Below are 15,715 nucleotides of genomic sequence, written 5' to 3'. Positions count from 1 at the left end.
TCAGGTCATTAGTTTGGGCTTTACTGTGTGAATCAGGACAGGCTGTTGAGCAGTTTGTAAAATTAAAGATCTGTGTCACAAGGTTGATGTGAGGAAAGTTTTATTTTTCAGTTCAGTGTTTAATGAAAGTAGTCAGATATTACCAATGTTGGGTATATTTCTTCTAAGTAGTGAAGGTGAAATATGGTAGAAAGTTTTTCCCAAGAATACTGCAAACACATTCTTTTAACTAGCATCTGCATATTTAAATATCGAATTTATTTCATGCATTTTTAATATGAAAGGAGCATACCTCATTAAACATGTGATTTTGATAACTGCGTTCTCTCATACATCTCTGAAACCCTTGACCAAAACTTTCTAATGTTAAGGATGGCAGTTAGAAAGTTCATGTAACAACCGAAAGTATTTTTATTGAGTTTGTGTTTCCTTTTTATCAGTTAACATGTGCCACTGTCCCAAAAGTTTGTATATTGCATGGGATTGGATATATTTGCATGCCATGGTGGGAATCCTGTTGGAAATTGCTGAAGATATTCCACCCAAAACGGCTGCTCTTTTGGCCAACACAGTGGGCTGAAGCATGGAGAGAGAATGAGTGGGTGGGTGTGACTCAGACATTTTTGAAGTCTCTACAGGGTTCAGGGAGATCTTGGTCCCCCATCCTCTACCCCCTACTCACCCCTGGCTCCCTGCCCAGTCTTTAGTCAGGTTTTCAGAGCACTCAGAAATGAACTGTTGCTAAGTAACCGTAAATGATTTGGGTTGATTTTTAAAGAACCTGAGGCAGAAAAAAACAATTTTGATTGGGGTAAAACATGGGTTCTCTGTTAAAGTGAAAATAATGTTTTGATATTGTTTGAACTAACTTCGTTTTGAAGTTTTCTTATCAGAATTATCAGTTAAATACAAAAGAGCAAAATACATTTCCCTGGCAGCTGCAAAAATTTGATTTAGAGTTTGGTCTGGGGCCCCCTACTTAGTCAGATATTTATGCCTCCCCCCCTCCCCTCTGGAAGTAGGACTCTTTGGGGTTTGAGACAAAATTAGAGGGAACCCAACTAGTTCTTGGGATGAGAATGATGTAGGAATAAATCAAAAAACTAAACTCACTGCTGTCAAATTGATTCCAACTCATAGTAATCCTGTAAGTTGGAATCGACTTGATCCCAACAGGTTTTATTCCTCCTTCAAGGCAGTGCAGTGGTTAAGCACCTGGCTACTAACTGATAGGTCGGGGGTTAGAACCCACAAGTGAGAAAGATGCAGCAGTCTGCCTCTGTAAAGATTTACAGCCTTGGAAACCCTATGGGGCGGTTCTCCCTTGTCCTATGGGGTTGCTATGAGTTGCAATCGATGGTGACAGGTTTGGTTTTTTGAAAGAGGAATGGGGTAATGAAATCTGGCTACATCACATTGGAAGCTGATCTCAACAACCGGGATCAGATGACTTCTTTAAAGCCTTAAGGCTTGGACACTAAGAAGATTTACCTCGAGCCTATTCCATACTTACGTTTCTGTGGTATTTCTCATGCTATATTGTAATTCTTTTTCTGCCACCCCTACCTACAGCCTCTTTGGATACTCAGTGTCTAGTAAAATTACTGACATACAACCATTCACTTATGTATTGGCTGATATTAAAACTGGACATTGCCTAGAGGATAGGTCTGAGGGAAAAGAACATTTTCTTAGGTATTCAGTGGCTGATGGGACCCTGAAGTTCCCTCTGAGTCACTCCAGAAGACTTGGACTCCAACTTCCATGCTTCATAATGTCGTAACTAGGTTGGTAAGAAAGCTCATGTTCATTGAGCATCTGGGAGTGACCTAATTTTCCTGAACCCAGAGCCATGTCGAAATGGGAACAGCATGCTTACCGTTAGATTACTGAACGTATACAGTGGCAAAGTACATAATCATCTGACAGCGGGTGAAATGTCTGTGCAAACGTTACTCACTTGGTCAAAGCAACAGTCTCCAGGAGGTCTGAGTGCGCAAAACCCATTGCTGTTGATTCCGGCTCAGGGCAACCCTAGAGGACACAGTAGAACTGCCCTGTAGGGTTTCCAAGGAGTGGCTGGGGGATTCAAACTGCAGACCTTTTGGTTAGCACCCAAGCTCTTAACCACTGCACACCAGGACTCCTCGAGAGAGAGAGCAAGGGCTGATTAATTTGAACTGATTAGTTTTTTCATGTGGCTAGTAGTTAGCCGATAACATTTTAATGTCCAAGGGAAATGAAAGGTTTAAATGGCAATGGACTTTGGCTTAAATGTTAGCTAATTCAATGACCAATTTTTGAGCATGTGAGCCTTTGAAGACTGAGAGTAAATATCTCAAGACATATGAGCTTGAACACCATTTCTTTCTTTGTGGAATAAGGCCTGGAAACTATCCAGAAAGGATAGTTTTTACCATCTTTTACCATCTTGTCTACTCTAAAACCATTAGAACTAGGTAAAGACAGGGGAACCAAGGATTTGAATGTACCTGCTTGCTTGGGCTTCACAAATCTCCATCCCTGATGGTCTGAGGAACCAGAGTCCATGCGTGGTATCTCATGACTAGTGCATGCGTGATAATATGGGTGCTCAGGGTATAAACACACCAACAGACCAGAACTCACCTGGACCCGGCATGCTATTCACCTGTCAGAAGCATCTCAACTATTACACTGCTGGCATGTTGTAGGAACTCTGTACAAAGTTGCTGAATGACAAACTCAAAAAAATACAAATTTTGACCTTTTACAACAATGCAGCCTGCCTCCTAAGTGACAAAGTACTCAACAGCATCTACTATAAAACAAAAGCTGTACTTTACAGAGTGTCACACATCATCCAGTTCACCTAGTAAATATCAACTGTGCAAAATGTGAAAAGGCAGGATTCTAGATAACTGAGGTTGTCGGTGGACAAGAGACAAATCACTACTGCATGGAGCTTTCATTCACTTTATTTCAGCAGCTGGGGCACAGGTAAAGTCAATTATGTCAGAAAAGAATACATGCTAGCAAAGAAGTCCAACACCAGGGTAAAGAGGACTCAAGTTGTGTATGTATTTCTAAATAGGGCAGCCGGGAGAGTTTCTGATGAACTGTAACACGTCTGAACAAAGCATTAGCTATGCAGATACCTAATGAGGGAAAGGATAGTGCAAAGGCGGTGGGGGTGGGAATGGAGGGAGTGCTGTAGGGCTTTGTAGGTGACTGTTATGACTTGTTTTCACCCAGTCATAAAGCAGATTTTACCCATGGCTTATAGTCAGAGATCAAACATGGATTTCTCAGAATTAAAAAAAAAAAAAAAATTAAGACTATCTTATTGACTGTGGAAGCCCACCAAAGACCACTGTGAAAACATTCAAGTTCCAAATATTTTATTTTTTTATTCATACAGTATGAAGTTTTCTAAAGATCCCACAACATGATGTATCATGCAGAAGAAAAACTAAACATTCAACATAAACCATCCCCTCCCCCATCCCCACACACACGAACTAAAAAAGGAGAAAAAAAAAACCCCACATTCCCCAGTAAGGAAATAATGTTTGCACTATTTTCTGTAACGCCAGCCAAGATATGCACAAGCAAGAGAAATAGAAAGCATTTGCTAAAATATTTGTAACAAATACTTATGTACAAAAAATTCACAAAAGACAAGTTCCCCCTTGAAGCAGAGCACATGGCAGTTGACACTGGAACCGATCAAACCGCTGGCTAGATTATAAGCCACGTACTGACCCAGAGGAAGAAAGTTACATGTAGTGGAGATTTTCAGTTTGAATATTAACATTTCCAAAGTTTGGCAACATTATCTTTTTAAATTATGCAAATTATGTAAACAAGAGGTACATTTGAAATCGATCTACATGCAAAACTCCGTGGCATGCAAGGACGCCAAGCACCGGGATTTTTCTCTCACAGACAGAGCCCATAACGTGCAGCACTCAGCTGAAGAACAGCAATGGCAGGCAGGTGTGCTCAATGGGAGACGCAGTCACCTGGACTCAGCCTGCCCTTTCCTGCTCATGATTAGAAAACCAGTTTTGATTGAAAAACTACATAGGGAAAGACTACTATCCTAAAAAGCTAACAAATATTTCTCTTCCAGCCAATAGTACCTGTGCAGAAAAGGGAAGGGATAATAGCACGTGGTGGGACATGATACACTACTTTTATATCACACAAATTTACTAAGTTATCATCCATTATAAGTTATATGGGCAAATCCAGAAGGAAAACCATCACGCACTCTCTATGCCTGTGGAAAAGAATTTTAAGAGGTATAAATTTGGATAAACTTTTGCTCTTCTGTGGCATACAGGTTAGCAAGATCTCTCCCACTGAAATCACAACTATGTGTGGGTGTTTAGATACATACATGCACATTAAATATCACCAGTTATTTAGTTGCAAATCTTTATTGAAACAGAGAAAGGAAATTTATGGTTCAAACGTGAGTTTAATGACAAGTCATTTAACCACATAATGAAACATGAATACCCTAAGCAGTTACGTGATTACTTCAGGTACCCGTCATTAAGTAATGCAAAAGATAAATCATGGTTGCCTTCTGGCCTTCACGTATAAAACAGTCATCGAGACTGGTATCTTTACATTTACTCAGGGACATTTCATAAATGTCATGGCTCCTAGTTACGAAGTAACAGAATGAAGCAGCCATAAGCGTTGTGCAGTCACTATATGGACACAAGAACTAGCTCTTGGCAATAGCACTGAACTATACGTTCTCCTCAAGCAGAGATATATTAAAAGCCACTGCTCAGCTATGAGACGAAGTCCCTGGAAATATATTCAAAGGTATAAAGTTACAGACTCCTTTGTTACAAAAAAAGGTAATTAAGGTAAATAATAGGACGTTAACAAATGCTTTGTCAATCTCTCAAAGGAGACAGCCCAGGAAAGGAAGATAGCTGGCCTGACACCCGGCTCAAATTGTACAATCTCCTATCTATATATAAAACTGTGTGAAATAAAAGTAAGGATGTATATATCCATGTTTTTGAACTTTTTAGGTTCTGCTTGGCACTTCTGTACTCTATCATCATTTTGTTTCTGAATCAAGTATATTAAATTAAAGCCAACCTACTACATATATAGAAAGCTACATATATCTATATATAAATATTTACATATGTATATATAGATACTTTCTTGTTATAAAAGATGAAGAAAAATAAATTAAAAAGCCAACCCCTTCCCTTTCTCCACCACATTGATATGCTCTTTTCATCTTGCTGTCCTTCAGACTCTAAAGTGCTACACTGAGTTATTGAGAGAGTAAGAGTTCAATAACACTTAGTTGGCTTCATGAGGCTCATGTTGGAAAATGTGGCTTCACAGAGAAAAATACTTCCATTTAAATACACAGAGAGCATTGCTGGACGTCTTGAGCAGATCTTCAGAGATGGAGAAGAAAGCAAAAGTGTTGGGTGGTGCTCTTTCAAAAAAGAGTCACACATCTACCACCATCTTTTTGTGGATATCTAGGCCACCTACAACCTGCAACAGATGGGAACAAGGCAAGCTTAGCAGGATTTGAGGCATTTCTTTTCACACGTCTAACAACCTGACGAAAACTGTCACTTTAAAAACAATACTATAAGAATTTTCAGATGCTGGATTTTTTTTTTTTTAAACACTTCAGTTACTTGCAGTTAGAATTCTCGTGGCTTCTTTCTCACGGGCTAACAGACATTTTATTTTTGGATTCTAGTACAGGGGATCAGCAAACTTCTACAAAGGGCCAAAGAGTAAATGTTTAAGGTTTTGTCGGCTAAATATAGCTTCTCTTGCAGTTTGTTTTTTAAAAAAATAAAATGTAAAAACTATTCTCAACTCAAAGACATAAAAAACAGGCCATGGGCAGGATCTGGCTTGCTCTGCAGTTTACCAACCCCTGCTTTAGTTGTTAAATGATAACCAGATGTTACTATAAAGTTGTCCTCAAAAATCAAATATGGGCACGGTCAGTCTATTCTAGAAGGTAGTAAGTACCAAATCAATGAAAATCCCTGCACATTATTCTTCCATGGAATCAAATTTGTATAGTCGCTACAGGCACCTTAGTGAATACTGATATGTTCATGTCAAAGTACAATCATCTGTATTATTTTGGGGAGATGTATTTTACTAATAAATACAACATACACAAGAAATTGCACACATTTTCACAAAGTGAAATGTGAGTAACTAGCACCCACACCATTACCAAAACTCCTCTCTGGCACTAGCCATCCGTCCCCCGCCTACCACCACCACTGTACACACACAAGAGGTAACCACCTCTAATACCACTGATCAGTTTTGTCTGGTTTTGTACATTTTATAAATAGAATCTCTTTTTATGGTTGCTTCTTTCATTCGACATTTCATTTGTGAGATTCACTCACATATGTATCCACATTATTTTTAAATTTATTTTTTCTAATTAAAAAAAAAAAAAAGCCACTTTTCATTTGAAAAATAAAGCTCAAAGAGCTAATCAGTTCTACAAGTCTTACTTTGAAATCAGCAGCTGGAAACCTTGCCCTTATTCTCCACTTCCTTCCACCCAGAGGCAGTCACTTAGAATTTTCTACTGGCACTGGGTTTTTTTTGGGTTCAACATTTACCTCCAGGTCTCCAAATGCCATTCCTACACTGCTTGTTCTCTGTTCTCAAGTTTTGGACGTTATCCACTGATTCCCACCCTGGAAGACGAGGGTGGAGCTCTTTCACACACACCTCTCCCCCTCTCTCTCCTACCCCATTTACTTTCCATCTTTCCACATACTTACATCCTTATTTTAATTAGACAGAAATTCAGCATTTTACATCATATGGACTTATCAAATACCATTTACAGCAGAAAGGGTTCCATCCTATGATCTTCTTTTCTTGCCCTCTTGTTTTGTAAATAACTCCAATCTTTTCCTTTGCTGGCTGTTCTGTGTATTTCTCATTAATTCCACCCCAATTTTCTTCTAACTACACTCCAATATAATAGGTAATTCTATCAATTTTATTGTCTTAAAGATATCACTCCCAGAGCCTTGCAATCACTCTCAGCTGGGCCATGTGCTCTCTAGGCCTGCCAGCCTTGAGATTTCTCTTCTCTCTCATGTCGGGCCCTCTGCTTCCTGGATCTTCTTTCCTAATTTATGGCCTTATTACAGTGAAAGCATACCCTCCGGTACTATGTGAAAAAGGGAGGCCTTGTAGACCTGAAATTGTCTCTCTTCTACCATCAAGTTTGATTGTTTGTAAAGAATTCGAGTTTGGAAATCATTTTCCCTCAGAACTCCAAAGGCAATGCTCTATTGTATTCTACTTTCCAAATCTGCTGAGAAACCTGGAGCTGAGTTGTATGGAATGGCTGCTTGCTGCAGCCCAACAGTGCTCTCTGTAGACGTTTGCAGAACCATCCTTTCGTTCCCACTGTTTTGAAATTCCTTGACAGTATGCCACGGTGCATATCATTTTCATATACTATGCTGGGCAATCTGAACACTGATTTCATTTGACCGAGGTATTTAATCTTTGCCGATTTCCTTCCCTCCATTTTCTTTCTGGAACTTCTATCATTCAAGTGTTAGACCTCCTAGACTAGATCTCTAAATTTAATTGAGCTCTTTTATATATTATCCAATTTTTGTTCAAGAATTCACTTGAAATCCCCCCCAAAATAATAATGATAGGCTTTTGTTTTGCTCTTAAAGCTTTTCTAGCCTTGCACAACCTATTCCAAGATGCTTTTCTTTGGGGGATTAGTTTCACCTCTATATTCTGTATTAGAGGTTTTCTGGAAATGCCTGGTGATCCTTGGCTCTTTGCTTCTGTGGAAATGACACAGGTATCTCTGCGGGCTACACTTTGGGTGATCTGGTGGGACCGTTTCTTTGGGGAGATAAGATTAAGACTCTTCCAATTCTTGCCTGGAGGGTATAAGTCTAGCCATCAGGATTTCAGGTCAAGGAAGAAGGCTGGAGATGTCAATATGCAAATATTTATACTTTCACTGAATTCCCTGATACCCTCTCCATAGCTTGGCCTCCTTTTTCCAGCCCAGACTATTTCACCTGCCCCAGTCTCCTGCTATGGTGCAGGAGGCAGTTGTCCAGCTGAGCGGAGTAGAGGAGATCTAGTGTTCTAATTCCTCCTTAAACAGACTTTAAACCAAACCCTCCTGTTTTTAGCCTGACCTTCATCCCCCTTCCAGAATTATCTTACACCACCGAATTCTGAGTCTTCCAGGGTCTCTCCATTATAAACCAGGCTGCTTCTCTGCTTCTAAAACTGATAGCTTAAGAATTCTCCTGTCTGCTAAGTTAGTTAACTACTAACCTCCACAAATTACCAAAATTTAGTTGCTGTCTTTGCTGCTGTTCACGTTCTCCTTGTCAGTTCGTAACCTTTTCTTTTTAATTCATTTCATTTTACTGGGGTTTTGGGAGGAAGCAAAGATAAGTGTTCAATACACCAACTTTAATCCTGTCACTGATCATTTACAAGGTTTATTTGTTTATGTTAAGTACTTTGAAATTTTTATGTAGCTATATAGTATGTGGAGTCCCTGGTTAGTATAAATGGTTAAAGTGCTCAGCTGCTAACCAAAGGTTGGAGGTTTGAGTTTACCTAGAGGCACCTTAGAAAAAGAGCCTTAAATGATCTACTTCTGACAAACCAGCCACTGAAAACCCTATGGAGCACAGTTCTACTCTGACAATATGGGGTCACCATGAGTTGGAATCAACTCCGCAGCAACGGAATTACATAGTAGGCAATTATTTAAAACAACTTCCCCACTGCTGTAACTGCCAAAGTTTCTTGGCATATTCTCTGGTTTGAGAAGTCAGAATAAAAAGATTCAGTGAAGCCAAAGTTACGAGCTTGATCTATGTTTAGTTTCCACCCAGTTTGGTTTTCTGGGGCCCTCTGTAACTGGTTCAGTGGTTAAGAGCTCGGCTGCTAACCAAAAGGTCAGCAGTTTAAATCCACCAGGTGCTCCCTGGAAACCCTATGGGGCAGTCTGACTCTGTCCTATAGGGTCACTGTGAGTCAGAACTGACTCACTGGCAACGGGTTTGGTTTTTTTGATTTTGCTTCTGTAACTGAAGCCCCTGCCTCTGCACAGAGGTCTTGCCCCAGAACACAAGAACTAGCCATCAATAGCCTGGAAAAGACCCGGGGCCGGGGGGCAGGCGGGGGGGATTGCCATTTACAGTGCCTAGCAGGTGGGTTTAGGATGTATAGGGACTCCTCATTTCTGCTGTTCCATAAGGCCAAGTTTCTGGTGTCCATACCTGAAAACTCATGTACACATATTTCCCAAAGAAGTATTTTTAGTTTAAGAATACAACTTATTTGTAAGATGGAGGACTACCAACAATAAGTCACTAGTACCGTTTTTGTGCCATTTTATCAAAGACATTAATTTTAGAGAATAATAATTATTAATTACTAGCAACAGGGACAAAGAACACATTTCAAAAGTTCAAATATGGGATAATTAGGGGAAATCAAATATATACATTTTAAGGCAGAATACCCATAAGGGTATCTCCATTAAGTAATTTTTTAAATATCTTTTTTAAAACATAACTCATGAAGAACCAGCTCTTTTGTACTTACAGCACAAAATTCTTCAAAGGATATTCTTCCATCTCCATCCTTATCTGCATTTATTATGGTTTTGTCTACAATTTGCTGTAATTGTGTATCTTTCAGATTGTTCCCCACCATCATCTTCAGCACCTGGAAGAGTTCCCCATTCGAAATATAGCCATCTTTATCCATGTCATAGATACGGAAAGCAACTAAAAAAAAAAAAAAAGAGTAAGGAAAATCAATGGTAATTACAGGCAATCGCAAATACTTTTCCTTGAGACAGAAAACAATAAATTGACACAGATCCATAATTATGACTATGAGAATGGCTCCTTCCTAAACACAGAAGTCGCTTTTTTTTATGAGCTATGGGGTCAAGGCTGTCTGGGTCAGTTAGTCAGCCTTGCTAAGCTTCAGCATCTGCATCAATAAACCTGAGGATATTTACAGTTCCAACTTCCTGGCTCTTACGAAGAGTACGTAAATGAGATAATACACTTCAAGCGTTTACAGCAGTGTCTGATACACAGCAAAAATCTCAATAATATATACACTGTCGCAGAACAAAGGAAACCGAATTGGCTGCTATATTTTATATAATCATTTCTCCAAAAGCCTGTCGTTTGGATACTAATATTTGACATGGTTAATTCTTACTAATTTGTTGGAACTGCTTACCGTTAATCATGCAAACATAATTTTTATTCTGAAGTAACGTTTCACAATTAATGGTTTGAAATGAGTGATAAGCAAACCAGTTTGAAATAAAATATGGACATGTGCCACTGTATTATAACACTATACGCTTTCTTGACAGTTAAACTTTAAAAAAAATTTTTTTTGTAGCATATATTGTATGTTTATGGTATATGCAGTAAATAACAATATGGCCAAAAATAAATCAATGAACCTCAATAAAAGTCACTGTTATTTCTACTACTCTCATGTATTTCAAGGGTTTATCTGCATATACTCCAGCCTCAGAGAACTTTTACTGAATAAATGTCTTTCTTAACAGTTTACAAAGATTTCAGATGTTCACAATGACACAGGCTGCCTACATAAAACAAGTACTGAACTTCCTGGCTACATATATTTCTGAACAACTCATAGCAGCCCTGAAAGAGTAGAACGGCCCAACAGGGTTTCCAAGGAGCGGGTGGTGGTTCTGAACTGCCCACCTTTTGTTTGGGAGCCGAGCTCTTAACCACTGCACCACCAGGTTCCCAATGTGCATCAGCCAAGTTAACCTAATCACATTAGAACATTTCTTGCCACTTCCATCAAAAAATCTCTTAGACAAGTCATATACGCATTGCATACAGCTATATTCAGAGGAAGACAATTCTATTTTCCTTCTACTCAACAAATAGCAATGATGACTTATTATTAAAAATCTTATTTGCAAGTGGCCTAAAAGGATTTTCACTAGAATATAAAATTTCTGTTATGTCTACTAATATCTGGACTAAAAGACGACTTTGAGGATATTTTAGAAGGCTGCAATGCAGTATGTGGTGGTGGAATACGGGGCAGATGAACTCAGTGAAGACAAATACTTACACCTCAACTTCTGTTCCTTGTCTCCTTTGACACTGAACTGAGACACTCCCTCAATGAATTCTGCATAAGAGAAGAAAATGTTTACAAATCAGAAGTTTCAATGCTTTATACAGAAAAGCAATGTTTACCTTACACACCCACAAAAGGATACTTTGTTGCTGCAAAAAGAAAACATTACTACCAAACCCACGGCTGTGGAGTCGAAATGGAAAATGCCAAATTTTAAACCTTCAATAAACAAGGTTCTATAAATTTTTTAATGTGAACTTGGAGTCTCTATGGTCAAATCAATTTGAATAAATATTACCAACAGCACAGTCTATTACAAAAAGACAAAACATATTTTTTAAACTAGTTAACTTTCTTTTCAGAATATGGCTATAAAAGGGACTTTAAAAAAAGCTTTTAAGTTGTTTTGCTAGAATAAAAATAATTTTGAATTTCTGGTTCCAAAAACTCTGAATTATTTAAATAAACTGTTGAAGGTTTCATGACAAATGGTCATTTTTCTTCATTGCCTGCTAAATACCCCCATCATAGTTTCAGATCCCCTCACTTATAATTCAGTTTCTCAAACTAAAATTACAAAGTCTGCTGACAATTTTATAGTGAAATGAAACATTTATTTTAAGTACAGAATCAAAAATAAAACTATGTATCATGTTAGTGTTAGCAAATGTGCTATTGAGTGTCCTTGTAAAATCCAGATTAAATTAATCCTGTTCTATGGTGACGCACACATTCTCCCTCCTGCAGTTTAGTTTTCTTTTATTTGCTGAGTTAGTATAAGTCTCATTGTTAAAGTTTAAAAAATGCAGCTTCTGATATTCTAAGTTTTCATAAAATGAAACTAGTTTTCTAAACACAAAGGAAATAGCCAAGTCCCTTTTTGTTTAGAGTATCTTAAAAGACAGCTTGATCTAAAATTTAAAGGACCTTAGCTCATTAAGGTTGTAATGAGCTAAGCTCATTAAGCTCACAGATTGTGAAATTTACTAACAATCTATTATCAATAAGGTCACCAGGAATATAAAGACATTTAAGAAAAACAAAATTTTTCAGATAGTTTTGTACAAAGAGATAAAAACACTACTCATAGGTTATCTAACTTGTGATTTTTTTAATTAAAAAGAAAAAACAAGCCTTTCTTACCTTTAAAGTCTACTTCTCCGTTCCCATCTGTGTCAAATATGTCTATTACTCGCTGCACTAAAGGATTCTGTTGTAACTCTGGCAAGGACATGAACTCTTCCACACTCAAAGAACCAGAATTGTCCAAATCAAGCTTCTTAAATCTCTTTCCTAGCCTTTTGATCTCATCAGCGTCAACTGAAAACAAACAAAAAGAGTAGCAAGATTTACAGGATGATTTTATGACGGTTACAGAAAAAAACTCTATTATCCAGTAGTTTCATTTCTAATTTGCTTAAAAGGAATATATACTGTTGACTGATTTCTTAAAACCACAGAGAAAGTACAGCATAAACATTTTAACTTGGTTACCCTGTTGTTGGTCCGCACCTGCCCTAACAGCCATCTGCTGTACGCTGACGAAGACGAGGCAGGATTGATAAGGCTAAGCTGACCACGGAGGTCCCCTGGATTCTGAGCAGACGGGCTACGTCAGTCTCTCCTCTGAACCAAAGCACCTTCTTTTATTTGTAAATAGTTCCTGGTTTAAGATTTGAGCATGGCTTGAACACTGTTCAAAATTCTGAGTCTCCCTCCCACCCCATCTCCCAGATATCCAACTCCCCTCTTTAGAAGCAATGTTACCAGTTTCCTGAATAGTCTTCCAGAAACATTCTTTGCAAGTATGTACAAATAAAACACAGCTTTTACTTTTTGTAAATAAACAAAACCTTGGGTAACAAAATTCACTTCATGTTTATTTGATAAGGGGGAAAAACAACTACACAACCTAAGAAGAAATGTTTACATGAATCTGCAAGCACTCTATAAAAATTCTGTGTCAGGTCTCTTACCGTACACATTCCTGAAAAAGGTTTTGTCATTTTCTCCTACATCACTTTTTCAATCTTTTATGACAGCGTCAGACTAATTCACATAAACAATTTTTATCACGGCTTAATAGAATACTTACAAATATAAAAAAGGATTAAATATAACAGGAGACCACCAACTTTTTAAAACAGAATTAAGTTAAATATTATATTGCCCATGAGTATATATATATATATATTTTTTTTTTTTTTTACTATGGACCACATATTAAGAGGCTGAGACTCCAACTGTTTTTGACAATTTGTGTCATCCTCATTGTGAGAATTTAACAATTATATGTTTTTAAAATATAAAATTAATTAAAATTGAATAAGAACTGAAATCATCTGCACAGTGAAGTACAGGCTGTACAGATACAAGATGCTGCTGTGTGGTATGAGTTAGTTCACATGCAAATCACAAAGAGCAGAGTGATGTCAAAAGAGCATGGAAGTTTCACTGGTTCAATAATGAGGATTTTCCCCAGGATATGTTGAAGGGATCAGAAGCTAGTTTTCTCAAATTAAAAAAAGTCTTCAGTGTATATGGAAACCTTAAGAAAAAAACGTGAAAATAAAAAGCGTTTTCCTTTCCAGAAAACTGCAAATTTAGTGGCTTCAAGAACTGCAAGTTTTCCAACATTACCATGTCATCCAACAAAAACGTGAGGAAGTTGCAAAGACAATTTCTCTTGTTTTAACAATAACGATCCCTCCCCCCCCGCAAAAGAACGATTAACTAAGGCAGCTATACCCTGGTTCATTACTTAATTTTTACAAAACTAGTCTCTACTGAAGCAAATGCCGTCAACCACCTATATTTCAAAATAAGAAGTACGAGCTGAAAGGTTTAACACTCTTAAGTGACTGACTGTGGTACTGGATACAAACACCAGATGTAATTCGTGCTAATATTAAGATCAGTATTGTTTCTGTTAGCACTACTACAAAGCTGCATCACCTGAGTGGTCTACCCACTGCATATTTTACCTAGACATGTGATTTTTGTAGTGCGTCAGGTTTTTCAAGAACACATACATTGTACTATAGCAGAAATGCCTTCACATTCATTTAATGAGATTCATCTAAACACTGCTTTAAACAATGAAATACATATACATTTTTTAGCCATCGAAAATTCAAATATACACTTCATGAACACACCAATTGCATAAGCTATTTTCTTCCTTTTTTATTTTAAAAGAATAAAAAGAATATTTCTTTTTTAATGGTATAGATTATAAGCAAACTTTTCAAAATAAACTTGATTTTCCCGAGAGCTCCTATTATGAAATTAGATATCCTCACTCTTGGGGAATTAAAACGAAAAAAACTTAATACAGCCCCACAAATGCTGTTTAGCTATTTATTTACATGTCTCCTCCACTTTAGGGCCAGGTCCATGACTTTTTCTTCAGTATTCTGTACCTTGCACACAACAGGTGCTCAATAACTATTTTAAGTGAGCATTCATTTGAAGTTACAGATTTAAAACTCATCATTCTAAATACCATCAGTAAAGTAAAACCCCACATCTAATCAAACCCCAGTCAGCAAACCACTCAAAACAGTTTCTCAAAGTTCACAGATTTTACTGAAGAAATACCCTCCCCTATGCCTGCCTTAATTTTACGCAGAAACCAAGGGTTACTTAACCATTTTCTTCTAGCAATTTTTAGTTTGGTTTTAGTTTACAACCACAGACCAGAAATGGAGGTGGAGGAACCTTGAACATAACAGTTTAGGAGTGGAAAAGGAAAAACAATGTCTCCACGAACAGTACAAGGGTGAGTTAGGATCATTTCATTCAGAAGCTCTAGAGTGCCTCATTACTGAAAAGAGGGAGACAGAAATACAGTCCCGTAATATTTAAAGACACTATTAAGTTCTACTTACTGAAGCTGGGACATGTATAAAAGTTTAGAAAATTGTCTGTTATAAAAGTGAAATTAAGGTGCTTCAAGGATTATACATTTCAGTTACCGAGAAAGCTACTTATCAAAAAGACAATGTTCCACAGTCTTGCTGAATGAATAAGAAATATTAAGAACATGGTAGAATAATAAAGGTGAATCATACAATAAATATACTCAGTTCAACCCATCCTCCTTTAGGGCTGCCAACAGTAATCTTTCCAAAAGCCAATTTAGCTAAATTGCTAGCTCCTCCGATTAAAAATTTCCAGTGGCTTTCTTATGCAAGCAAGATTTAAAGTCTAAAGGCCTTGACAGTATTTAGCCTCAATTTAAATTTCCATCTTATCTCCACCCCCATTCTCTTCACTTTTGCTACCATGTTCTTGGTACGATTCTGGAGCAGCATGTAATTTTATGCCTCCATTTCCTTACAAACTCTGTTTGGAATGCCCTTCCCTGAATTCTGTTTATGAAACTCGATATATTTTTCTCTGAGCATACACATCAGGAGAAATTGGGCCCTTTGCCTGGTGGCAACAGCAAAACTGACCCAAGACTATTTAATTGTATATACAGTTCCTGTCATTGAGTTCATGTAGTAGAGACTGGCTGTCCATCAAA

At 37.6% G+C, this 15,715-nt stretch overlaps 1 protein-coding gene across 1 annotated transcript in view; it reads right to left on the bottom strand.

Moving 5' to 3' along the window:
* Nucleotides 1–3,346: 3,346 nt before the first annotated feature.
* Nucleotides 3,347–15,715, bottom strand: part of PPP3R1 (protein phosphatase 3 regulatory subunit B, alpha) — a 74,176-nt gene continuing 61,807 nt past the window's right edge. Inside the window, exons 3-6 of the mRNA XM_049856425.1 lie at nucleotides 12,328–12,504; nucleotides 11,176–11,235; nucleotides 9,637–9,821; nucleotides 3,347–5,526 (exon numbers count right to left, since the gene is read on the bottom strand). Of these exons, the coding sequence (XP_049712382.1) occupies nucleotides 5,479–5,526; nucleotides 9,637–9,821; nucleotides 11,176–11,235; nucleotides 12,328–12,504 (470 nt within the window). The 3' untranslated portion in view covers nucleotides 3,347–5,478. The remainder of the gene's footprint in view (nucleotides 5,527–9,636; nucleotides 9,822–11,175; nucleotides 11,236–12,327; nucleotides 12,505–15,715) is intronic.

The sequence above is a fragment of the Elephas maximus genome, chromosome 17, assembly GCF_024166365.1.
Source record: "Elephas maximus indicus isolate mEleMax1 chromosome 17, mEleMax1 primary haplotype, whole genome shotgun sequence".
NCBI lineage: Eukaryota > Metazoa > Chordata > Mammalia > Proboscidea > Elephantidae > Elephas > Elephas maximus.
This window is presented reverse-complemented; position numbering and strand designations above follow the sequence as displayed.